The sequence below is a fragment of the Callorhinus ursinus genome, unplaced genomic scaffold, assembly GCF_003265705.2.
Source record: "Callorhinus ursinus isolate GAN/ISIS: 27379988/994484 unplaced genomic scaffold, GSC_fseal_2.0 scaffold7, whole genome shotgun sequence".
Classification (NCBI taxonomy): Eukaryota; Metazoa; Chordata; class Mammalia; order Carnivora; family Otariidae; genus Callorhinus; species Callorhinus ursinus.
The window spans coordinates 70,091,861-70,119,799 of NW_027397069.1; the positions used below are offsets into that span (position 1 = coordinate 70,091,861).

Below are 27,939 nucleotides of genomic sequence, written 5' to 3' on the forward strand. Positions count from 1 at the left end.
GGGATCCTGACCCAAGCCAAAGGCAGATGCTTAACCAAATGAGCCACCCAGTCATCCCAGGCAATCACTTCCCTATCTGTGTAGTCTGTTAATATGTCTTATCAAAAGTAACACTGCTTTTAAATATTCATTTCCTAGGTGGAAAAAATAGCTATGCATCATATTAGCTTATATGCTAAGCACTTAAAATATACTTATAAAAAAGAAAACCAAATGTATGTGTAGGTAATAATATGTATTCAAAAACAGGACTAGCTTCAATAATTTTTACTTTTCCTTCTTTTTTTTTTATTAAAGATTTTTTTTTATTTATTTGAGACAGAGAGAATGAGAGAGAGAGAGAGCACATGAGAGGGGGGAGGGTCAGAGGGAGAAGGATGCGGGACTCGATCCAGGGACTCCTGGATCATGACCTGAGCCGAAGGCAGTCGCTTAACCAACTGAGCCACCCAGGCGCCCTTTACTTTTCCTTCTAATTGACTTTTTAAAAAATAACCACTTTATTTTGGAGTAATTTTATATTTGTAGAAAAGTCGCAAAGGTAGTACAGAGAAGTCCTATATCTAACTGACTTAACTTTATCTACCTTTACTTTTTTATAAAATGAAATGTGATCTCAAAGCAGTTATGAAGATTAATGAACATAAAGATTTTCTGAAGAAAGGCATGTTGGGTTCAAGATTAATATGGGGGAATGGGGGAATGATCACAAGTATTTCTTCTTTTCCCTTCTTGAGTATACACTGAAATGGCAGCAAAGTAAGAAAGGTAATAGTGATCCATAGTAATAAAAAGAACAAGAGGAGATCACTGGGGACAAGATTCATTCACTCATTCAACAAAGAGTACTGAGTTCTCATTGTGTACCATGTAGGCACTGGCCTACTAGGGTGACCAGCTAGACAAGGTCTATCTATTTTAGTGGATTTTATATACTATTCAATGCTATCAAGGCAGTAAGGTGGAAGTGGGATGGGGAACTTCCCACTACTTTATACTTATACAGTATAAAGTATACTTTATACTGTGATCATTGAGGTTCTCTTTGAAGAGGTAGTGTTTTGACTAAGATCTGAATGAAAAAAAAGAGACTGGCCATAAGACCTGATCTAGGCAGAGATACACACTTTACTTTAGGAAGATGGAAGGCAGATGGAACAGCTCAGAGAAGGCCCCAGGCCACAGTATTATTGCTGAGTGTGGAGCAGGACTGTCTTGTACAACTCTGGGTAGAGGACCAGCTACAAAGTCTGTATTTTTTTTTTTTTCTCCCAAAGTCTGTGTTTTGAACAGTTGATTCTCCTTCTTCTGCTCCCCTCCGCTGCCCTGGAGCTACCCGGTACACAAAACTAGGGCCCGAAGTTGGAAGACTCTTCCCCTAAAGAATCTGAATGGCCTCAGGACAAAGGCTCGTGCATGCTTAGCACTTGGCGATCCCCCCATTAATGGTAGCTCTCTGCTAGATCACCCTGAAATCTGCCACTCAATGAGCCCTATGATCTATGTACACAGAGTTCCCAAGTACTTTTCTGTAAGCTGATTCTTAAATATGAAGAGATAATTGAGGGTCAACAAAGAGTGGAAGAACACTTGCCACGTGGAAGGGAGAGACCACGACATATAAATAAAAAGAGAGCCTATAAAGAAAACACATAATTATTCCAGCAATACAGCAAATTACAAACAATTAAAAAGCACTGTTATCACCATCCTCAGATAGTTGAGATACTTTTTTTCCCATAAAATAATACAAAAAACTAATAGAGAATAAGAAGGGGTTCTTAGAGAAAAAAAGACAAGGGCAGAAAAACATAAGGAAAGTGGTATAAAGGATCAGCCTCAGGAGTCCAATATTTGCCCACACTCAGTTGAGGAAAGAGAGACACAGAAAATCGGAGGAAATCAAGACTAGTTTAAGAGTTTTCTACAGACATGGGATGTGGGATATGAACTTCACACTGAATGTGCCTACCAAGTGGCCAGCACATTACTGTGAAATATAAGGATAAGAAATCCTATTTGTTTTTGCAAAGAAAAACCACCCAGGTAATCCACCAAGGAATGAGTATAAGACTGGCATGAACCTTCATTAGCAACACTGATGCTACAAGACAATGGAAGAGCATCATCAAATACTGAGGGAAAGTTATTTTGTACTTAGAATTTTAAACCTGGCCAAACTGCATGATATAGGAAGACACAGGCATTTTTCAGAAATACAAGATCTAGAAAATTTACCTCCAAGACACCCTTCCAAAGCAAGCTGAGATTATGCTATAGCAAAATAATAAAGCCCAGAAGGAAATATACCCAACTCAGAGGATTAAAAAAAAAAAAAAAGCCAGGATGAAAATCAATCCAGAATACAGCATAGCATAGAAGACTTCAGGATGGAGTTAACCAAGAAAAACAAAAGCAGACTCAATGCCATTCTGGAGAACACAGAACAAGTTAGGTAAGCCGTAAAGACATACAACAAAGGGAAAAAGAAAAGAAAAGCACATAAGAAAATTACACGATGATAAAATTCAATGAAATAAAATGAGGCAGAATAAAGATGTCAGTAATGGTAAAGATGTGGAAAAAGGACTGTGGTAATTGAGCACTGAATCTGTTACAATATATAATCTGAGTATAAACTGTGGGAATTATGGTTTGTAAATAGAAAACAAATGTCATAAACATCAACAAAGTAGTAATAATGACAATATTTCTAACATAGCTTATAAATTGAGAGGTCGGTGGGAAAGAAGTAAAAGAGTACTAATTTCCTAATTCTTCAGGGTAGGGAGTAATCAACATAATCAAAAATTGAAAAGTGAATTAAGATATTCTAAACTTTTACTTTTTTCCATAATATTTTCTCCTTAACTCCAAGGGGATCTTTTAGAAGTAAATATTTCTTTTGGTGAAAGAAACATTTATCTGAAGTTTAATGGTTTAGAAATTTTACTGTGCTTATTTCTCTTTTCAAGTAAAATTGAAAATACATTTTTACTTAGAATGCATAGTATGATCCCACATATTTAAAAAGTTTTAAAATATCTATTTATCTATCAGAAAGAGATGGCTAGGATATTACATTCCTAATGCTAATAAATGGTGTTTCTAGGTAGTGGAATTTTAGGATAGTTCTTGTTCTTACTTTTATAATTTTCTGTATTATTTGACTTAACATAGAGAAATATGTATATTTCACAATAACAAAGCCACTTTTAAAATGTCATGGAATTTTAATTAGTTCAACTCACCAATAGCTTTGGTATAATGTCTCGCTCCAAGAAGTAATTCTGGGGCTCGGTACCAGAATGTTACGACTACTGGATCCAAATCTGCTAAAGGCTTCAAAGGTGAATTAAATAATCGGGCAAAGCCCATATCAGCTGTAAAAAAAAGATAATAATAATGTTAAGTCAATAGATTTTTACAAATTTAGTTGATTAATTTTACCACTGATATTTAGTAAGATGGGGAAAATGTGAATTCTTCACCTGGGTGATAGATATGCTTGCTGCCAGAGGTCAAGGGTGACCCTACACCCCGGGCAGATTTCTTTCTGCCTGTCACGCCACCACTAGGGACAGGGTTGTTAAGCTGCATGTCCATTCTTTGTATTGGTCACAAGCACTGAGAAACTAGATCAGTTACAGTAAGGCTTTCCATTATTTGCATCAATAAGCCTGGTCACTGGGGTAATCAGAAGTGGACTATACAGTATAACACCACTATCTGCCCCCCCCATTTATTTGGGTTGAATTTTATTAACTTAACTTTAAAGAATCATAGTAATTTTTTTAAGGTGGAAAAGACCTTTTAAAAGGTCATATAGTTCAATCACCTCCGTTTTCAGGAGGAAAAAAGAAAAAATTTTCAAAAGAAGAAATTAAATGATTTGACAAAATGTCATAAACTCCTAGCTCAGAACTGGAGCTGTGGCATTTGACACAGTTTAATATGCAGTATGGTTAATTCAGACTGTTTATCCTATTAAACTGTAGTCTTAAAGGCAAAACTGTCTTTTTTCATCTCTTTTAGTATCTATCTAGTGTCATTACACATAGTTTTTATCAAATACACATCAAATGAACAATCATCTATTCTTACCATCTATCAAAAATTTCAATATTCATCCACCTTTTGTTTGGTTTTGCTCTCCTAATATACATTTTTAATGAAGTAGGCCCTCGTCTAACCTACTTAATTAAGGAGGTTAAAAAAAAAAAAACACAGAAATTTGGTAAAGAATTAAAACCATGACTCAGATTACTAAATAATGGTTTATAGAAGAACTAATATTTCTTCTTAAATGTGAATGCTTTAAGCCATTAGTATCCCCCCAAACCTGCTAACATCATGTGCATTACATATAATTCCAAACTAGATTATTTTGTTATATAAAATTTCTCCAAATCTTAATAAAAGACATGTCTGTAATTACTGTTTGGCTGGCTCTTTTCTATTTTGCACACTTGGAACTTACATTTGAACTTGATGCAACCAAATTGGACTTTTTAAAACAAAGTAAGGACTTAACAGGCATTTGGTGACTCTATAGAGTAGGTACTGACAGGGCCTGGCTCTCAAAGGGAGTCAATGACTAGGAGTACTTCGAGGTACATCAAATGTTTGTGACACTAAAAAATTTGTGAGGTTTGTATGATAAAAGAGTATTCTGAGAGTCTAATTAAAAGTGGGAAGTGAGATGGGGAATTTATAGGGGAAGAGAGGGAAGAGAGGTTAAGAACACGTAGGTTTTTCTTTGTTGGTTAAGTGGTACAAATTAGCTGACAATTTGAATTTATATTAAATGTTGTAATCAGAAATTACTCTTTACTTTTTTTATATACTCCCACAATCCTGCTGCCTTTAAAGTAACATAATTTAGTTACAACATTTCTTCTACCCACACACAAAACTAAATAAATGTGACAAACACAACTTAGAAATGACAATGAAAAAAACCAGCTAGAATAAATAAATTCAGTTTTATCCTTATAGGTACCAGACCAGAACAGGGTAAAAACAGAGCTATTACAAAACATGCCAAGGTACAGAATGCTTGTTACTTTCTTTTCCCATCAGGTAGAGGCCTTCTATAACACAGGCTCGTTTGTTCTATACCTATCCAGCCTCAGCGGTTTTCCTAGTTTGTAATTCCTAATGTTGAAAGGTCAACAGAGGCAAATGTTCTGATCTCATCTGGCTCAGGTGAACAGAACTGATGCTATAATTACGAGTATGCTGTATGCCCTTGTGACTAAAGGTGAGGCTGGCTTTTAACATGGATAGAAGCCACTCACCTCCATAGGCTATTTTTAATGAAGGCAAAGGTTTCTAAGAAACTTCCATGGCTTATTTTATAATCAGAACACTTCAATCTCTAAAGATTGTCTGACACCTTTTAAAAGTATGAAACATTTTTCACTTTTAACGTAAACTCTTTAGAAATGGCTTTGATCAGAAGGAACTACATGAATATACGCATATTACTACAGCAAAAGTTAGAAGTGATATTGCTGACTGCAAAAGTTTTAAAAGAGTGCTACACTGTGACTTATCAAAGATAAAACATACCAATTTTTACTCTTCCTCGCTCAGGACCTTCACCCATAACTAAAATATTAGCAGGTTTCTGTGGAAACAAAATAGTGTTTTTCAGTAGACAGTAGTGGTTTCTTTTAAATAGACATTATGCCAATATAACATATCCAACTTTACAAAATCTCATTTACTCAAAAATTAAAATCAAACACAGGAAGTCACCAAAGAAACTTTATGTATATATATGCAAAGCAATATGCAAACCTCCTGAAGGCCCAAATATGATAGTGCTTTTCTCCAGGTAGAGCTAATAAGGCTTTTCTTGGCTTATTTAGCCAACTCTGTGTTCACTACTGTGGAGCATCTGACAGGAAGTTATAATGTTGTGGTTCCTTCCAACTCTTTCAATTATATAAAATGTCCTGCAACTTTAAGGGAAAACGTATCTTCAAAGATGACCTAATTCTAAATAGCAAAGGAAGGAGAAACCAGGTATCTTTTTTTTTTTTTGGAAATGGCAAGGTACGCACCTATGTCTAAACACATAAATTATAGAGAATCAATTTACTAAAGTCTTTTCTAAATGAATTAGTGAAGAGGAATTTTCTATGACCTGAACAGTTTTGAGATTTTTATGTTTAAATAAAAAGAGAAGCTAAAACTTAAAGTGAGATTTTACAGAAGTAAAATTTCAAAAGTGTTAAAGTCTCTAAAAATATACAGGATTAACTACCATCTACAATCTGCTATAGCGGTATCTACTACGTTGACATATGAGATCTGTGCCCTCATCAGCAAGAAGGAAGAAGACGGGGGTAGGAATGGACAGAGAGGAAAGGGTGGGGGAGAGCAACCCCCAAACCTTTCCCACCCTGCTACCCTGTCTACTTGGTCTTTAATTCTACCAGTCTGCTAAATAACAGTGAAACTAGATTAGAATGCCCTTCAAGTACAGATTGAAGCAACCTTAAAATTAAAGATTTTAATGAAGGCTGTTTACAGCAGACACTAGTTCATAGGCTTCCCATATTTAGTAATAGCCCCCATGCTATTACTGATAAAATGTAACTTACAGTATATTATTCTATCAACTACTACAGATCAATTTTTTTTTTATCCCTAGCAAAAAGAAAATAATTGCTGAAATGGTAGCATATACATTTCAGAGGTTCCTACATTTTTCAAGGTGAAGAAACTAGGCATGAGAGATTAAATGACTTGCCCTATAAGACTGGGCAGCAGCAGCAGAATCTACCCCATGGCTTAAGTCTAGTGCTCCCTTCTTAACATACCATTTTGAAAGTAACTTTATGTAGCAAGTTTTTCAATTAATGTATACTACCATAGTAACAATAATAACAGTTTCATTAAAGAAAAAGTTTTCTGAACCTCTATCATTACTACACACACACACACACACACACACTCCGGACCACTGGAATAACCGGCAAAATACCTAAAGAAGTACAGCATTAACACTATTCCCTGTGCACTATCTCCAAGTGCTGCCTAGCACAAGTAAAACTGCTTTCATGCACTGTGTTAATTAGTCACCAGTGGGTTAGACTCTGCAGAGACTCTCGGAGCTCAGCCTACTTCAAAATGAAATCAGATCTCTGAAACTAGCATAAAATATTGAAGGCAGAGGAGGGCTTTCCAAGAGGAATCAGGCAGCATTTCTATCTGGCTGAGGAGCAAGGCTTGCTCTCAACTACCAATGTGGATTCAGGAAGAAACTTTGTGCTAGAACTCTCTTCTTTCAGTCCACTGGGGCAGAACTCCCTAAACATCTCTTGGAACACATTCCCTACCCTTTACCCCATTATGATTCTTTTTCCATCCAATCCATCTCTGCACTGTTGCCAGGGTAACCTTTCTAAAAGACAAAGCTGATCATATCACTCCCTTGCTTAAAATCTTCCCTAGTAGTATCATGGAAAATTCTTACAAGATTGGGTGAAAACAGAACACATAATGATATATAGGGGCGCCTGGGTGGCTCAGTTATTAAATGTCTGCCTTTGGCTCAGGTCATGATCCTGGGGTCCTGGGATCGAGTCCCACATCGGGCTCCCTGCTCAGCAGGAAGCCTGCTTCTCCCTCTCCCACTCCCCCTGCTTGTGTTCCTGCTCTCACTGTGTCTGTCAGATAAATAGATAAAATCTTCAAAAAAAAATGATATAGACTCTGATTACAAATAGGTTAAAAAAAAGTACGATGGGTAAAGACTAGAAGCACAAAAAGAGTAGTGACAGTGGTATGCATGAACCTTTTCAAAAATGTCTTTGAATGCTTTTGCTATGCTTTATTATTACTAAAATATTATTTCTACTTTAACTAGTCTCTCACCACTTGTGAATAAGAGCCACAGTCCTTATGAGGGGATGCAAGGCACCCGCAAGCTCATTCCCATCAATCTGTCCTGCCCCACCTACCACTGCCCACAATGCTCCTGCCATACTGGTTTTTAGTGTCCTGTGACTAGAGCTTTCAAATCTAGGTCATTGCTATCCTGTTGTTTCTGCCCCCAAAGACCCTTCCTCTGTGTTATTTGGTAAAATCTGATTCTTTGCCCTCCTACTTGAGTTATCACATTGAATACATCACATTAAACAACACACGAAGGGCGCCTGGGTGGCTCAGTCGTTAAGCGTCTGCCTTCGGCTCAGGTCGTGATCCCAGGGGCCTAGGATCGAGTCCTGCAGGGAGCCCGCTTCTCCCTCTCCTACTCCCCCTGCTTGTGTTCCTGCTCTCACTGTCTCTCTCTCTGTCAAATAAATAAAATCTTTAACAAAAAAACCCAAAACACATGAATACATTCCAATTATAAACAATTCAAACTATAAAGTCACATACAATTAAAAGTTAAAGACCCTTTCACCACCCACTGCTCCTCCACCATGTCCCAATCCCACTCCCTCCTCCAGAGGTGCAAAGTGATTAACTGGTTTGCTGTGATGGACTTTTCCAGCACTTAAGTGCTCAATCCTAAAATTTTATCTCTGTATCTGGCAAGGGCAGAACACAACACTGACATCTCTCTCCTCCTTTTATTTTGGATGGAGTGGAAAATCTCTCTCCTTTTTTGCTTTCTTACTCATTCAGCAGCTGGGCCCATTCATGAGAAGCCTTAGGGTGAGTGGTATTGGTCAGCCTGCTACCAGGTAAAGGGGGAGAAACTCCCTCTCTTGTTCTTCATTTGTTCAAAACTTATCAGAGTGTCAAGTTTCAAACCGGGGTTTTAGCACTGGTTGGGGGAATAAACAGTTTCTCTGTCAAGGATTTGGGGCCAAAGCTCTAGTTAATAGTTAAAAATCACTTTTCTAGGAACTTGCTGCCTATTGTATGATCTGAAGCAGGTCTTGGGGCTAAAAGCCATTACCAACACTACTTCTATAAGTGAACTTATAATTCAGTTTGGGCATGCTATATAGTCACAAACAAAGAACAGTGCTGTGTTGTTTCAATAACACTATTTATGAATGATGGGTCTCTCATGTTATTTTTATGGTAGCATTCTATATGCCCCAGGTACGATATTCTGATTTAGTAGAATAACACTATGTCTAACACTAAATTTCTTTAGTGAATGCAATCTAAAGGAAGTCTCAAGAGAAGAAGGCAGAAAGGCCCTAACGATCATGAATACTCTTGTATTTGTCTTGTTGCTTAACCAATATTAAGGAAGGCTTCAAAGACTTGATAATTTTTCTCTTAGTACTTAATACCATGCTGAAACAATATTCTCCAAAAAAGCTAATTTCTTTTCTTTCTCTTTTGTCTAGTAGTAGAATTTGGTAGTTTTTACCTCTAGAGCCAAAACTTCCATTTGTTAGTGACAGTACATGAATCAATTAGTAATAACCATAACTGTGGTAAATAGTCCGTGATCTTTTATATGCTATCCAACATAACCACTTTGAAAGAACATATAAAAGTTTACATTTTAATGATGCATACACTCCATTAACTATCTTTCTGCTTATGGGGATCAGAGGTCCAACGCAACTTAAAGTATTATTACATCATAGCAACATCTTCAAATATGGCTATGCTATGCAGACATGATTATAGAACACCTTTTACTGCCCGCTGAACAATGAAATAAATCAACCAGACACTTGTGTGAAGATTTGTTTGAAATTATGATATCCTTCTCTTATTGCTGTTTTGTTTCTCCCAGGGAAAAAAAAATGTGTTTGTAATTAAAAGAACATGTCCTTGTTCTATATTACAGGCTCATGGCTTTTTTTGCTTTCTGTTGTTATGATCCCCAAAAAACTCACTGATATTTCCTAAAGCAAGATGTTTGTATTGCAGAGAAAACCATTCATGTAGAGGTATTCTGTCCTCTAGAATTTGTCATGCTGTGGAACAGTACACGGATGCCTTTGGCATACAGCAGAGATGGCGAATTGGTTTCATTTAAGGGGTCAATCCTGATTTAAAAAAAAAAAAAGGTAAGGACTATAGGGAGCTCTGTCTTGAGAAAGACAGGAATTGGGCTGACCAGGAAACCACCATTATCAATCAGAGGCATCTGACAAAGGTGCAGAAGTGAAGGATGGCTGATCTGTCCAGGTAACTGCCAAGATCTTCTTATTTTAGGGGTGAAAATGGGGCCTTCATATGTGCACTAAGGTGTTAAGGCAAAATGGAGACTTTGAGGCAACAGGAAAATTTCATTCTTGATGGATCTATGAAAAAAAATAGCAATCCATAAGAAACCATTGTTAGGGGGCGCCTGTGTAGCTGTCAGTTAAGCATCTGCCTTCGGCTCAGGTCATGATCCCGGGGTCCTGGGATCGAGCCCCACGTCGGGCTCCCTGCTCAGTGGGGAGCCTCCTTCTCCATCTAACTCTGCTCCCCTCCTCCTGCTCTCTATCTCAAATAAATAAAATCTTAAAAAAAAAAAAAAAGAAACCACTGTTAGTGCTGTACTCTAAGATTTATTCAGAATTTAACCTTCACAAACATTGTAAACAACACAACCCAGTTGCAAATTTTTTAGATACTCAAAAATTTTCAGTTTGGTTGTTAATCATTATGTACTACAATACATGCTGAAAAAATTAACTGATATATACACATGAGATTCAAACACGGGCAGCAAAGTCTTAACAGACATATATTCAGTAATTCAAAAAATTGTTTTAATGATGGGGCGCCATCAGTTAAGTGTCTGCCTTCGCCTCAGGTCATGATCCCAGGGTCCTGGGATCGAGCCCCGCATCGGGCTCCCTGCTCAGCGGGAAGCCTGCTTCTCCCTCTCCTACTCCCCCTACTTGTGTTCCTGCTCTCGCTATCTCTCTCTCTGTCAAATAAATAAATAAAATCTTAAAAAAAAATTGTTTTAATGAAATCTTCTAAGGAGCTGAGTTAGATAGAAATTTTGAAATCCAGTGAATGAGATCTGGAAGATGTCTTTATAATACAGTTTTCACTTTTTCTTCCGAGCTATGAATTGGTATTTTTCACCTCTAATACTAAATTTTACTCACTATTGCTGCTGAATGAACACCTTTAAGCTAAAGGAGAAATTACCAACTTTTACTCTAGGAAATTTGTTTCTTGCTTTTTGTATAGATCTGAAAAAAAAACATGTATAATTTCCTAACAAATTCTGCTTCCTGATTAGAAAATAAATGTGACTTGTAACATGGAACTTCATCCCCTACAGTCAACAGTTTAAGTACTATACATTCACCCCTGTATTTACTGAATTAAGAGGCACTGAAGCCCAGAGACCAACAAACAAAGCAGCAAGCAAACAGTTCCTGCCTTCAAAGAGGTCAGGTTAGACTAATAGGTGGGGTAAATTCAGGCAAGGAAAACCTTCACAGAGGTGATGATCCCCAACCTGCCTGAAATGTGAAAGCTCAGGAGCTGGTCTGAAAGATAAACAACAGGAGAGAGTGCCTCAAGAATTCACTAACATCTTACACTAAACCTCCGCAGAGCTGGCTCTGCCCTCTCTCAAGGGATGGAGGCAATGCTCACTGGAGTATCAAAACACATGGGGATGCTGACTAATCTTTCACTTACCTAAGAAGTCCTCTTTTAGGGAGAATAGGAATTAGGTTCTCACAGTTGATGCAAATTGAGATATTTTATGAGACAAGCATTTAACTACATGACAGTAATCATGCTAATAATAGATGACAATTCCTTTCAATAAGCCCCTCCTACTTTCCTCCAGTCCAGACTACTAGCTCTATTTCTTGTTTTCATCTCATGTCTCCTAGGTAATACAAAGTTACATAAAATGGTCTTTCATCAAGTTGTGAATATCATCATCAAAAGTATTTCAAATAATAAACATGATCTACATTATTAAAATTGGTATCTTTTAAAACCACAAATTTTGAATTTTTAAATTACAAAATTCTTAACCTGCCCACTTAAGGTGGTCGAGGTATAAAATACCAGTTTAAGTCCAACAAGATCAACCTGGAATATACTCTATTTTCACTGACACAAAGATCATTTTCTTACTGTCACAGACTACCAGAGGCAATATTCATTTCATTAACAATGAAACATGGGTGCCCAGAACAGAAACATGGCAATAGAAATAAACTTTTAAATTTACAGGCACAGCTATATCTTATTTATTCCTAATAAAGAATGTGTGTGCACATATTAATATATGTGTATATTTTCTTGTAGATGGAAATGTATTTTCCAAATTAAATTTACTTAATTGTATTTTTGTAAAGCTGTAAGGTGTGTTATAACACAATTCAAGCAAAGAATCTAATAAAGTATCCAATAAGGAAAAAAAAAGTATCTTCAAGTAATCTTGAAGACTAGAAAACTGAGTAACAGTAAGAAGATCAAAGGCATCTTAAGGGAGAGGTATTAAGGGGCAGGGAAAGGATATCAAAAATCTTTAAATTTTCAAAACCGTTCCAGTGTCATTAAGAAGTTAACCAAATTAAAAAGAAAGAGTATACATAGTTTATATTCAAAACTGAAAATCATTTTAACTCCAAATATTATTCTAGACAATATTAATTTATATAATTATTAGTATAACAGTGATCAGTGGGTAGTACTGTTTTGTGTTCTGTCTTCCCAAGTTATTTTCTGGACAAATCTGGATGTTTGTACCTTACTTTTACTAACTACATTTTATTCCTCTATTAATAGACAGCTGGCTGTATTTCCCCCAAGCCCCCACTTCTGGCACCAACCCGGATGATGCTCCCACTGACAATGTTTGTATAAATTATACTTGCCTCCCCACCACCCCCCAAAACACCCTGACACATACGCCAGGTAATTTCCTTGGGATGAAATCTCCAAAGAAGAATTATCAGATCAAATATCAATAGCTTTATTGTTCTAAAACTAGAAGTTTGTTTTGCTTTTTAAGTTTCAAAGGTGGATACATGCTCAATGGACATAATTTGGGAAATTAAGAAAAGGACAATGTGCTTGATAATAGATGACTGAAAACAAAGCATTTATAATCTCTAAACTAATAGATGACCACTATAAACATTTCGGGTTACCTTTTGTTTTTTTCCTTTTTATATAACTAAAAAATGGCATCATACTAAATACATCGTTTGTACCCTTTCCTCACTAGTAAGTATATCATGAAGATTTATTCTTAATTTGGAAATTACTTTTCTGATATAATCCTTACGAATCCCATGATTCATCATAATTTACATCAATTACCTCCTATTAAATGTTTTGGTTGTTCCTAGTTCCTTAATTAAAGAGAAATGATGCCGTAACAAACATTTCTGAATGTGCCTTTGAGAAATTCCCAGGAAGTCAAATTGTTGGGCAAAGGTATAAACATTTTTAAGGTTTTTTGATACACATTAACAGATTTTGCCCTTGAAAGGTTCAAGTATCAATTCTATAAATTCAACGATCTTTTATAAAAACAATACCATTAAGTACAATAAAACCAATCTGGGAAACCAAAAGCAATGTATATAAAATTTTATAATTTTTGTTAGCTTAAGTGATATATAATAGTAACTTAAAATTTTAATTTGAGTATCTTTCACTGATAATCATGTTCTGATCTGCTCTGTAGGTTTTATTGAAGAGGCTTAGATTATTAAACTTAGATATTCACCTCAATTCTCTATATTCTAGGTAGTAAAGATATATTCAGTTATTTTTGCCGTTTTTCTAATGTGTTACTTTCCTCTTGCTAAAAACTTTACATTTTATATTCTCTAAGGGTATCTTTACTAGTGTTTTTACATTTTAGCATGTCTATTGTATCTTTAGTAATAGTTAGGAATTTACTTAGGAATTTATCTCCAGCTAAAGCTAGAATAAATATCCCAGTTTTTAAATATACATTTTACTACTATGATCCATGTAGGTTTTAGTGTAGTTTTAAGAAATAAGTAACAAAAAAAATTATAGACAAGAAAATACTTCTCCCTAATGATAATAAAGACTGACACTCCTCTTTATTGTAAATAACTTCTAGATTATTACAAATAACTTCTTATAATAGTGTGAATGCATTCATTCAATTTTTGTTAACACCTGATACTTAAAAAAAAACTACTGTTTTCCTTCTAGAATATATGATCTTGTAGAAAAGTTTATTTTTCTTGAAATATGATTAAGAAAGTACAATTTACTACCCAGATTTAACCACAATATTTTGGTATATTTTCTTTTGTTGATGTATTTTTCACTCAGCATTTTATTGCCACTAAGTTGTGGTCTGCTTTTCCTCTTAACATTGTAACATTACTTAAACTTACTGTAAACATAATTTAAAAGACAACACAATAGTTCATCTTTTCTGCATGTCATAATTTGCATAATTATTTTCTGGTTGTTAGACATGTAAATTTTTTTCAATTTGTCATTATTATCAATAAAACTGTGATGGTCTTTTCACCATTTTTACAATATCCTCAAGAGTTTGTTAAAAGTAGGGTGGCTAGATCAAAAGGAATGAATATTTTTTAAAGTTCTTGATAAATTCTAGGTTGTAATTCATGTCATAGCAGTTAGTGTTCATTCATTTAACATACTGAGGACACATCATGTATCATGCACTGTCCTTGGCATGAGATAGAGAGTTTGTAAGAAAATAGACATGACCCGGTGGTCTGGGTCTATAGGGAAGCCAGACATTAGAAAAAGATAAACAAAGACATAAAAAATTACAAATGTACTAAATGCTATAAAAGAAAAAAAGATTCCATTAGAGAGAATGGGGGTTCTATTCTGAAATTAGATGGTGAGGGAAGGAAAAATGGGGGCACTACGTTGGATAGGATGGTGAGGAAGGCCTTTCAAGGTGACATTTAAGCTGGGACTTGAAAGATGAGAAGAACGGGTTATTTATGTATGTGTTATATTATGTATGAACTTTGTAGTCAGAAGGAAAAACAAAAAGGCATTTGTGGGTAAAACATGTTAAGCAGGAGGAGACTGGCAGGAAATGTAGTTATAAAGTCAGGTGGGGGGCCAGCTAATACAGGGTCTAGTTTGCGGATAAAATAACTTTTTAATCTCTAAATGAAAACCCAATAGTTTTAAGCAGGGAAGCAACAGTATAACAATAGCAACATACATGTTAGTTCTGTGCTAGGTTCTCCACATAGATGAATTCATTTAATCCTCACAATTACTCCACATCAGTACATATTATTATTCCAATTTATAAGTGAGATGACCAAGGCCAGAAAAGCCTCAGCTGAACTGAGTTAGTTCATACTAACCATATTAACCATTTCACACTGACTTGTCAGGAGTAGAGCTAGGGTTGAAATTCAGGTAGTTTGGTTCCAGAGTCTGTCCTCTTCAACTACTGCATTATACCGCCAGTGCACAACTGAGCAGCATCATTTGATAGTAGAAAATGGCGGCTCCTAAGAATTGTTGTATTACTTTCCCAGTGAAACTTTTAAAAAACGTTTACACACACACTGTGTATGTATGTGTTAAGTATGTATAGTGAATTAACTGCTTATAGCATTTGTGGTCTGACTTTTGGTTAATCTTGGTGTTTTTCTTAACTTATATGATCTGTTATTACTCATTTTTCTAACATGTTTCAAAAGTTTTCTGATTTTTTATTTGCCTTTCAAACAACTGGTTTGAAGCTATATATTTCTGCCTACTTGTATGATTTCAAAAATTCTGACACTGACATGTGTCTTGCAACTTGCAATGGATGCATACATTTAACTCAAGAGTATTTTTTGTACTTTCAAATTCCGTGTCTTAAATGGCTTATTTTTCAAATTGATGATGTCTAATAGTTAAGAAAAGATAATTCTGCTTTTATTTCTAGCTTTATTTTATTGTGTTCTGAAATGCAGAATTTGTGACTTTGTGAGTTCTTACCATGAATCTAGTCTCTAGTACAAACTGGACTTTTGTAGTGTAATTTTGTGAGTGAATGTTTATTTAAAAAATACATTCTTTTAGACAGCTCTAAATGCCAAGCAACTCTATTACATCACATTGCTTTATTCTACAATTTTTGTTTGTTCTTTATTTAAAAAATTTTGTCATAATCTGAGAGAAAAATGGCATACAATTATATATTTCTATTTGTTTTTGTACAATTGTCAAATTGAACAAACCATAAATTCTTTGCTGTATTTTCATTAATCATTCTACCATTATAAATTGTGTTTCAATCTTTTGAAATAAAATATACTTTATCTGATACTATAATTTTGTTTTCTATTTGAACAGACACAGACTTGCGACCAATGGTTCTCAAGTTTTTCTTCTGCTAAACATTTGAGGAATATGATAGATTCCTTTAGAAAATGAGGAAGTAGTTAAGAATAAGGCTGAAAAATCTCAGAGGTGCCACCAGCTATTAAATTGTATGACCTTAATCTCCATTTCCTCATTTATAAAATACAAATAAAATAACAAGTGTCGCTGCAGATATTAAATGTGACAAATGCTCATAAAAGGCTTTCAGCATGATGCTTGATATGTAAGATCCTAAATATATTATAAATGATAATTATGATGTCAGCTAGCACTATAATCTGTTAACAATGATTCACTGCTGTAGTGATTCTTAGGTAAAAGCTTCCTGGGGGGTGGGGAGGGTGCCCATGCTTAAGTGGACAGTGCCCCCAAGATGATTTTTCTATATTGCCCTATGAGACACCCCTAGTAGCTTTTGATATTTTCTAGCTTTTAGTCATTTATACCTTTTAGAGATGAAAAAAACTGCTTATTCTTAACATCAGCTGTTAAAAAAAGTAATAAAAATATATATTCTTGTAGAAAATTAGAATATAGGAAAGTAGAGAGAAAGTGAAATTTACCTGAAATCTGATCTCAGAGTTAAACCATTACAAACATCTTGATGGGCATAATTCTAGATATATCTAAATCTGTATTATTTATATTTAATATAAATGTCTTGTAAAGGCTCTTTTGCTTTTTGAAGCCTCCCCTATCATAGCTACCTAGGTTATTTCTGTACCAGAACATTGTTAAATAAGTTGTGATGGAAGGTCAAAGGTTAATGGCTACTGATTTGATATATATATTTTCAAGCTTGGAAGTTTCCTTCTTTTCTTTTTTTAATAAGAACTTCAATCAGAGGGGCGCCTGGGTGGCTCAGTCATTAAGCGTCTGCCTTCAGCTCAGGTCATGATCCCAGGGTCCTGGGATCGAGCCTCGCATCGGGCTCCCTGCTCAGCGGGAAGCCTGCTTCTCCCTCTCCCACTTCCCCTGCTTGTGATCCCTCTCTTGCTATGTCTCTCTCTGTCAAATAAATAAATAAAATCTTAAAAAAAAAAAAAAGAACTTCAAACAGAAATGCATATTAAATTTTGTCAAATAATACTGCATATTGAATTCTGCTAAAGTTTTACATTTACAACTACTGAGATAACCATAGTGTTATTCTCTTAGCACTAGTAATATTGTGAATCCTGTTAATAGGTTTCCAAATACGAAATCATCCACGCATTCTTAAAATGAGCTTCATTACTTAAAGCATAGTATTCCTTCAATGTCGCTCTGGATCTTTTTTGCTAACATTTTACTTAAGAAATATGCACAAATACTTATATGTGACACTGGTCCAGGGCTATGTGCATTATCTTTACCAGCTTCATGTCAGTGTTATGCTTTCTTCCTACAAAGTTATTAAGGAAACTTTCTTTTGCTCTAGAATAGTTTATGCAGTGTAGGATTAGCTGTTGCTTGAGGGTTGAAGCAAATGTGAAACCATGTGCAATTGTTACATTTTGTAGAGGTAGCCCTGTGACAAATGTCTTTATTTCTTCCATAGTTACTGGTCTCTTTAGTTTTTCTACCTCTTCCAGTGCCAATTATGGTAATTTGTACTTATTTTAAAATGCTTATTTAATCTAGGGTTTTGTAGGACACCAGAATAGTTCAACAACCACTAAAAATTTTTAAATTTCAGTAAAAAATCATCCATCCCCACTTCAGTGCACCAGAAACGGAATTTCACAGATGACTTTCATCAACCTTTCAAGAATAAATAATTTCTACATTGTACATGCTATTTCAGATAATAAGATCATTTTCTGAAGCTGATAATCATGAAAACAAAACAGAACAAAGACAGTATACAAACACATTATTACTGACCAATCTCACTTGTCAATAAAGATGAAATAAAATATTAGCAAAGGGAATCCAATAGTGACTGAAAAAAAAATCAAGACCAAGTAGAGTCGATCCCATGAATGCAAGGATGGTTCAACTTCAAAAACAAAACAAAACCTTATAAATGTAAGTTTCCACATTAACAGATTAAAGGAAATAGCTATATGACCATCTCAAAAGATGCAGAAAAAGCACTAAGTAAAATCCATTTCTGATTTAGGAACAAACAACTTAATTAGATATACAAGTAAACATCTTTAACCTGATAAAAGGTATTCACAAAAACCCCAGAACAAACATCATATAATGGTGAAACTTAAGAATTTTCATTAAAGACAGAAAAAATAGTCACCTCAATTACCTGCCACTGCACTAGTAAATAGGTCCTAGCCATTTGCCATTACCAAATAACAAGGGAAAAAATGCATTTCATACATTCCAATTTTTACTTTCCCTTAAAATTTTAGTATTTCTGTAACTGTGTTCTATCTTATACCTTCTGTGTGACAGTCAAATTGGCAAAATGTTTTCTTTCTTAGTGATATACAAAACAATGCTGCAGGCTTTCTGCTTCCCAGTCTGCCGTACAAAGATGTAATATGATATGTTTGGGATAGATTCTGTGTACCAGTCTCACAGGTGGGAAGCTATGGAGGCATTTTAGGTAGTGGAATACGACGTGATTTACTTTTTAGAGGGATCATTCTCAAGGCTATGTTGATATTAGACCATATAAACCACAAGACTACAATGTTAGATCGCTTGGGAGTTTTTGCAGTAATCCAGGTGCCCTGGATTAGAACAGCAATAGTAGAAAGAAGTAAAGCCATAAGGCAGTAAGTGGAGTCCAAAAAATTCAACTGGAAGTGTAAACTGGAAGGTCAGGTTACTGTGGGGTAAATGAACAGAAATTAATGAGACAAATAAAGTGAGCCTATAAACTAGCAGTCCTGGAAGTCCACCTGGAAAATCCAAATCCATGTCCTGCCAGCAAAGAATTTTCGAATCTCCCTTTTGGTGGCTCCTGATTTACTGGATCCATCTAGAGATACTGAACTACAAGAATGCAGAATCTCTGCCAAATTTGCCCTTCCCTTCAGGGTTCACTCTCCCACAGCTACGTCTCCCTGAAAATAAGCACCACAGTTTACTCTTCTTTGGGAAATGACACTAGTCAGATGCATAGGACCATTGGCCAATGTGCTATATTCAAATCTGAATTACTGGAAGGTCTTACTGTAGTTTAATCTGAGATATACTTTGAAGACAGAGTTGATAAGAATCCACTTATTCATTCAATAAATATTTATTGTACATCCAATATGTGTTATTCTGGGTACAAATGATATAGCAGTAAAATAAATGGATAAAGTTCTTGCCCTTAAGGTATACTTATATTCTTAGGGCAATCTGATGATGAACTGGAAGTAAAATGTACTAAATGTGCCAATCACAGTCCTAATACTTTAAATGAATCTCAATCAAAAAGATAAAAATAAAGGTTTGGCCCCATTTATAAATGAGGAAAGTTAACACTTACAGAGGTTAATCCTACCAAAAATTATATAATTAAGTGGTAGACCAAGATTCGAACAAATCTTAGGCCCACTATAATAGGGGCTTAATTTTTCAGGATGCATAACCTAAAATCCCTTATTGGTCCTTACCACATGTGATTTCTTATTTTTCTTAATTTTTCCTGTTGTTATTCTTCACTTCTTCCTACTTTTCACCTACTTCTTTTTTTATTTTTAGATTCCCCTCTTCCTCCTTACCATAACGCCCAGACAACATCTGATTTTACCAGCAGGTGTTAATCAGACAGACAAAAAATTAGAAGATCAATCAAAAGAAGAGCAGGTCCAAGCATTGAGTGTTATACATTCTGAATTTTTGACTCTACCTTCTAAGGAATACACCTGTGTAATAACAAGTCTAGCGTAATAGGATAGAACACTAGTCACTGCTGGAAACGTTGAATGGTGACGGGATGGTTATCTGCTGCACATATTAGCAAGAATTACCACACCATGCCAGGGATGGAAACGGTTACTTCCAAGATGCCTTCCAACTTTATGGTCTATTAGTCTATGAAATTAGGGAAAACAAAAAAATGGTCTTCATTTCAAATGTTACATGGTGTTTACATAAACATTTTTAAACTCATGATTAAAAAAAATTAGCAGTCTATCTCCCATCATTTACATTTTTCTTAAAGAGGCATCTTTAAATGGTACTAACCTAAATTACAAGCCCATCTGTAATTTGAAAAGACCATAAATTCTAGAGAATTGAAACTAATCATGGAAATTCAGAACATCTATTTTATTTTTTAGAAAGATTTATTTATTTTGGAGAGAGAGCACACACTTGCGAGTTGGGGGAGGGGGCAAAGGGAGAGAATCTTCAAGCAGACTCCTTGCTAAGCCCGGAGCCTGCCGCAGGGCTCAATCTCAGGACCCATGAGATGAAGATCTGAGCCTTAAAACAAGAGTCTGGATGCTTAACTGACAACCACTCAGGCACCCCTCAGACATCTATTTTAGCACTGAGTTAGGAATTCTCACATTATATACCTACTTAAGAGTATTAGATCTATGGCATGATATATATCTGAACGCAAATTATACATAAATTAAATAATAAAAACAGACATTGGTAATTACAACAAAGTGATACTCTGAAAAAAAAGTAAAATCCCAGCTATACTGAGGGTAGGAAACTTTAATAAAGAAATATTTTCAATAGTTAATTTAATAACTATTGCCAACTTAATATCTAATTGTACCCGAGGAAACTTTCATTTTTACTAAATCTCAAAAAAAATTCCTGTGTTGATTAGAACAGCCTTTACAAGCATTTACACAAAATCTTGAGCTTTTATGTTGAACTGACTTTGAAATATGGCTAACTGCATATGTTTATTTCTTTACGAAGACTTACTTTTCCCCTCCTATATGACCACTTCTCATTTGCTTGTATCTGGTAAAGACATACAGTAGTCAAACTGAAAAAGACTTACTGAAAGATATACGTGGCCATGGAAGCCTATGACTTAAACAGGTTTAGATGACAATTTTAGCTGAGACAAGACAAAACCTTACCTAATATATTCTATCCTTAAAGATTACTTTGGCAAATCTTCAGAAGTCTGGAAAACAATATAATACTCTAATACTCTAAGGCCTGACTCTACTATTAGAAAGTTAGACTGGAATATTAATTTTTATATGCTCTTTCAGAGTATAATTCAGAGAATTCTGAAACTTTTTTTTGGAAAAACCATTTCTTTGTATTTTAACTACAATGTATTTCTCTTTTCCTAATGTAAAAGTCTAAAGGCCAAAAGAGAAAAAGTGGGGATTGACCACTAACACTATATGTAGCAGTAATAACATACCAGATGCAGGCAGAGACCTGGTAAATTCTTGTCTTTAATATGATTCAAAAGTTTTTTAAACAAAACCTTCCCAAATCTGTCCTGTTTTTAGAAACACACTGCTCTAGATGATAGTAAATTTTGTTTATAAACATGGAAGCACTTATATAAATGATATAATGATGTATCACATCAATTATCTCAAAAGTAGAGAAAAGATTATATCCGACTTAAAACTCTGATAGTCTTCTACTTCTACTAAATTCTCAGGGTCACTCAAAAATATAGTCTTACACTCTTCTGAGAAATCAACTGAGGGTTCTAGAGGGGAGAGGGGTTGGGGGATGGGTTAGCCTGATGATGGGTATTAAAGAGGGCATGTATTGAATGGAGCACTGGGTGTTATATGCGAACAATGAATCATGGAACACTACATCAAAATAAATAAATAAATAGGAAAAAATATAGTCTTACACTCTTTAAAAAAAAAACAAAACCAATCTTGATGAGATTATTTAGAATAACCATTCTTGATTGGTGAGAAATTTGACTAAAAATATTCTAGTAGTGTGTTGATAAGTGTCTGAAAAGACTCATTCAGAATCTTAAGAAAAAGTAGCCTAGAAGCAATATGCAAACCAAATAACAGTATTTTTTATTACCAACTTGTAACCTGCCCGTATAAACATGTATATTTGCAATTGTGCCATTTAGTAAAATTAAATGGGCTACTTTTCCATTATTTACAAATAATAGAACACAATCCATTGTGTATGCTCAATATTAATATCAAAATTAGGCAAATGTAGCATTTGTCAATAAACCAAACAGACTGTTGACAATCAAATATTTTCAAGGAAAACTGCCCAATTGGTCATTTAAGTAAACATACTTTAGATTAAAGCACAATATTCATAATATTAATTAAAATGAATGCAAACCTCATTTAAGTTTGCCTTAATCAGTTATCATCAGTAAAACCCATGTTTTATCCTCAAGCCTAAATTTTATGGATTCAATCTTAATACTACACACTTAAACAAACAAGAAAATTAGAGTAAATCCTTGAAGTTCCCAATACATGAAGCAAATCTCAAGCAATAAGCATGATTAAACCTGATATTTCCCAAAGCATTTTTCTTCCCAAAAGCTGTTTTTTTTGTTTGTTTTTGTTTTAGATTTTATTTATTTATTTGAGAGAGAGAGGGCATGAGCAGGGTGAGAGGCACAGGGAGAAGCAGACTCCCCACTGGGCAGGGTGCCTGACCTGGGACTCTGGGATCATGACCTGGGCCAAATGCAGATGCTTAATGCACTGAGCCACCTAGGCATTCCTTTGTTTTGTTTTTGTTTTTGAGAGACAGAGAGCCTGCAGTGGGTCGAAGGTGACGGGGGTGGGGGGGTGGGGGTGTGTGGGGGGGGTTGTGGGGGGACTGCTGGTGGTATAGGGGTGGGCAAGGGAGACGGAGAATCCCAAGGAGGTTCCAGGTGGGGCTCCATCTCAGGACCCTGAGATCATGATCTGAGCAGAAATCAAGAGTCAGACCCTTAACTGACTGAGCCACCTACACCACCACCCCCACCCAGGTTCTGTTTTAAAGAAACACGCTTAACATGTTCCCCACATTCATGGAAGCTAAAGCTCAGAGAAGAGGCAAAAAAAAGAACAGAGGCTGTGAATGCAGGCTCCTTTCTTCCCAACTGTTCAATTCTTTTGTTGCTTTGCCTGTTCCAGCATATGAGTGATCTCAGGGTCCTTTCTGCTTGTCTTTTTTTTTCTCCCCTAAAGAATTTACTGGCCCTGGGGTGCCTGGGTGGCTCAGTCAGTTAAGTGTCTACCTTCGGCTGGGGCTGTGATCTCCAGGTCCTGCTGTCTCACGTGCGCTCTCTCTCTCAAATAAATAAATTAAATCTTAAAAAAAAAAATTTACTGGCTCTTCTTTTTAGGCAGAAAGAAAATGTATGTACATTTTTTGTTTTCCTTGTTTTTAACAGCACCATCCTTTAACAACATAAAAACACCCTAAGCCACATTGAATACTATGTGTGAACTTTAATAACAGCCTAACTAGACATTTTCCTCAGTTTCTAGTCCAGATGAAATACTTTTTTCTGATTACAATAATACATGTTAACTGAAAACTATTCAGACAATTTAAAAGTTATTAAAGGAAGAAAGTGAAATTGCCTGAAATTCTCCCACCCATAAATAAACCCTACTTAGAAAAATGTATTCCCTAAAGGCAGCTGCTATTCAAAATAATTTAATCATCACTGTCAAGAAGTTTGTGTAAAACATTAAAGTACTTAGAATTTGGGACTATTTTCTAAAGATTTGAGTAAGTTTTTTCTTCTTTTCCTAACTGTATCAAATACCTTTTGGGAAATAGTAAAGTGCAGTGGCTTTCAAACCTTTCTGAAGACAACCCACAGGAAGAAAATCATTTAATATTAAATGACGATATTCACATATAAACATTTGTAAGTGAAACAAAAGTTTTATGAAATAATACTTATGATGTATTATTACATCATATACATATGATGTACTTAATACATATGATGTACCTGATTTTTTTTATTCTATTCCATTAAAAAAATAAAAAATAAAAAGGCTGGTTGTGTTGTGTGCTTCCCTGATTCCCTTATGGCTTACAACCTGCAATTTAAAAATCACTGACCTAGAAGAAAAATCCCTACATTTAGTGATCCAGCTGTGTTACAGTTCTCCAAGTAACCAGAATCAAGTCATTTATCCTCTTTGCCTCTCAGTTTTTCCACTTATGACAGAATTCAACAGACAATAAAACATGCACCTCAAAACAAACCATATCACCACGAGCAAATATTAGTATTGGTAAGCAAAACTAATAAACCAGGCAATCTTTCACTCAAATAAAGAGAATCAGACTCAGAATACCCCCATAATTCATCATACTACCATCAATACATGATAAGATGCCTTGATAAAGAAGGCCCCTGAAATTGAGTTTCAGTGCATGACTCACTCAGAGATTTGATCTTATTTGATGGTTGCTAGGAAACCAACCCATCCTTCACTAAGGACAGCTGAAGCCCCACCAAGTGATTCCAAGTTACTCGGGATAATTAAAATTAACTGCAGGGCAACAGCACTATCAGATTTTTTTTTTAAAGTCATATTAAAACTCTGAAATGGCTTGAGCCTCTTTTAAATATGTATATACAGTGGCCCACAGGGCTATTTCACACGATGTACTTCTCACAGTAGCACATCTCCATTGGCATAGACCTAAAGGAAATCTCTGTAGAGACTTATTTTCTAAGAAATTTTACTGTGGCATAAAAAACTATTTTGAGAGGCGCCTGAGTGGCTCAGTTGTTAAGCGTCTGCCTACAGCTCAGGTCATGATCCCAGGGTCCTGGGATCGAGCCCTGCATCAGGCTCCCTGCTCGGCGGGAGGCCTGCTTCTCCCTCTCCCACTCCCCCTGCTTGTGTTCCCTCTCTTACTGTCTCTCTCTCTCAAATAAATAAATAAAATCTTTAAAAAAAAACTATTTTGAATTAGTTTAGGGCAAGAGTGATTATAGCTGATAGCTGCAATAGTCCAACAAAGCAAATTTCATATATAGCCTTGTAATTCAGCTTGAATAATAATAAAAAAACAAACTATGATGAAAAGTTACAGTATCTCTCACTTAATATTACACTCCACTTAGTGCAACAGGATGAAAATACAACGTTAGGTGCCGGGTAGCCCCAGGTAAATACCACTATGATAAAACCATTAAGGTAGGGCGCCTGGGTGGCTCAGTTGGTTAAGCGACTACCTTCGGCTCAGATCATGATCCCAGGGTCCTGGGATTGATCCCACATCGGGCTTCCCTTGCTCTGCAGGGAGCCTGCTTCTCCCTCTCCCTCTGCCTGCCATTCTCCCCGCTTGTGCTCTCTCTCTCTCTGTCAAATAAATAAACAAAATCTTAAAAAAAAAACCATTAAGGTATTAAAATGACTTTGAATATCAGTTTTTTTTAAAAAGTGGAACACATTAATGACCATATGAGAACTTGATGTATACTTAACAAAAATTAATGGTTAATTGGCCAGTCTTAATAACTACTACTCTACTTTCCTACGCTTCTTAGCAAATGTGTTGAAAGCCCAAGTCTTTAATATTTAGAGTCTGATTTAAATGTAAACCATTTCTATGGTCTGATATGGTTGGATGAATATTTTCAGCCAAAAGCATAAAATTCAGCCAACACTGAATGCACTAGAAAATTAAAAGTGAATAAATATTAGCTAGAAATTAAAGTATTTACATTGTGACTAGTAATGAACTGGTCAGTGTAATATAGAACAGTGAAATATGAGAGTCGCAAGTTCAGAACAGCTGGTATGTTCAGAAGGTAGGTACTGCTGCCTTATCTATGATTAAAGTATAATTCACACAGAAGGGACTGTTAAGATGTGTTTTAAAAAAGTGAGGGACCTATGATGGAGATGTCCTAATACTGATTAAAGGAAAACATTGGAAAAAAATAAATGACATCAGAGAAGAATATGAATGAATAGGTAAAGCAGGTTTCTTTCACTGGGTGGAACAAAGAAAACTGGATAGAGGAAGAGTGTGATAAAAGAAATCAACAGATCAGTATCATTAGCTGAATGGTCTTTGGACTGACTGGTAAGAGCTGAGTTCTTTTAGGTAGAAAGAGGGAGGCTGCTGAAAAGAACTAAAAATATAGTATGAAAAGATCTTTTGCACTGCTCCACTACAGTAAACCACAACAGAGCTAAGAGGGTAGGTAGTAAAAAGAAAAAATGTAACAGAATATGCACGGAAAAACATCAGGTAGCAGAAATAACCTATGGAGAATCACCTTGGAAGACACTTTGTTTCTGTTACAAATGAGCTGGTTTATTCATTCAACAAATATAAGCAGTATTGTATACACTGATTGTATATTTTGCCAAGGCACTGGGAGGGATACAAATACATATTAAGCCAGTCTTTGGCCCTCAGAAACTTATAATCAAATAGAGAACTTATTACCAAAACTAGTTTAAGTGCCCTTGAGTAGTTCAAAGTAGCTGCTATAGGGCTTTAGATGTACACATTCTCACTTCCAGCTAGGGTGACTGGGGCGGGGGGGGGGTACTTTATTGCTGAGGTAGCAGGAGCAGAGCTTTAAAGGATGAATAGAATTTTAAACACTAGAGATGAAGGGAAGAAAGGATTCAAGTAGGCAAGGCAACCTCTGAGTTAGCTGTAAGGAGGTATACAGAGAAGGAAGAAAAAAAAAAAGACCATAACCAGCTTTCACTTCAATTCATGCAGAGATTTTCAAATTTTAATCTAATTACAGATTTTTTCTCATTTAAAAAAAAACAAACAAACCTGACCTTGAAATTTATTTCACAACTGCACAAGAAAAACAATTCTAAAATTAGGAAGTTATACAAAAAATACTTGTTTCTACTGAAAGAGGTCAGACAAGAGAGTGAACTGGCCAGGTGGCTGGGTGTCCTAAAATGGTCATAGTAGAGGTACTAGTAGTGACAACTTCTCATGGCCTTGCCAATGTGCTTTAACTCAAACAGGACTACCATTTTAGAGGAAAGACTTCAGACACCATTGTTTTCAGAGGAAAAACTTCAGACACCATTGCCAAATCAAACTTTGGCTTCTACACAAAAAGTATCAAATACGATTTTGGTGCTTACTGTCTTTATTTTGTGCTCAGAAAACTACCAAACTCAACCCAATCAGGGTAATAGACTTCAAACCCTTCCTTATTCTGAGTCACTTAAATAATATCTTTTATTTGAAGTTTTTGTTAAGATTTCACACTTAGTTCCTCTTTATAGTAGCAGGTAAAATATCTTAATATTCCTTAACCCAACACTCCTATTTTATATAAGCAGATATCTGGGGGGTAAAAATGGAATTAACTGGTCCCATACTGTTTCAACTCTGTGCCTCTGTTGACTCATTTGTATAGGATGGTTATTTTGTGTGCCAACTTGGCTGGGCCATGGTGCCCACATATTTAGTCAACATTTTTCTGAATGTTTCTGTGAAGGTGTTTTTCGATGAGATTAACATTTAAATTGGGAGACTTTAAGAAAAGCAGCTCACCCTCCATAACATTGGTGGGCCTTATTCAATCAGTTGAAGACTTTAATAGAACAGAGACTGATCTCCCCGGAGCAAGAGAGAATTCTGCCAGCATACTGCCTTCGGACTTGACTGCAACTCTTCCCTTTAGTATCCAGCCTTCTGGCCTATCCTGCAGATTTTGGACTTACCAAGCCTCCACAATTTGCCTGAGGGAACTCCTTAAAATAAATCTCTCTCTCTCTCTTTCTACACACACACACACACACACACACACACACACACACACACACACACACA

The 27,939-nt window shown here is 35.6% G+C and overlaps 1 protein-coding gene across 6 annotated transcripts in view; it reads right to left on the minus strand.

Moving 5' to 3' along the window:
- The window catches only part of CDK8 (cyclin dependent kinase 8), a 145,289-nt gene that overhangs the window by 14,520 nt on the left and 102,830 nt on the right, over positions 1 to 27,939 (minus strand). For all 6 annotated transcript variants that reach the window (XM_025875164.2, XM_025875162.2, XM_025875161.2 and 3 more), the window contains 2 exons: positions 5,575 to 5,632; positions 3,252 to 3,383 (listed from right to left, as the gene is read on the minus strand). In XM_025875164.2, coding sequence (XP_025730949.1) covers positions 3,252 to 3,383; positions 5,575 to 5,632 — 190 coding nt within the window. The remainder of the gene's footprint in view (positions 1 to 3,251; positions 3,384 to 5,574; positions 5,633 to 27,939) is intronic.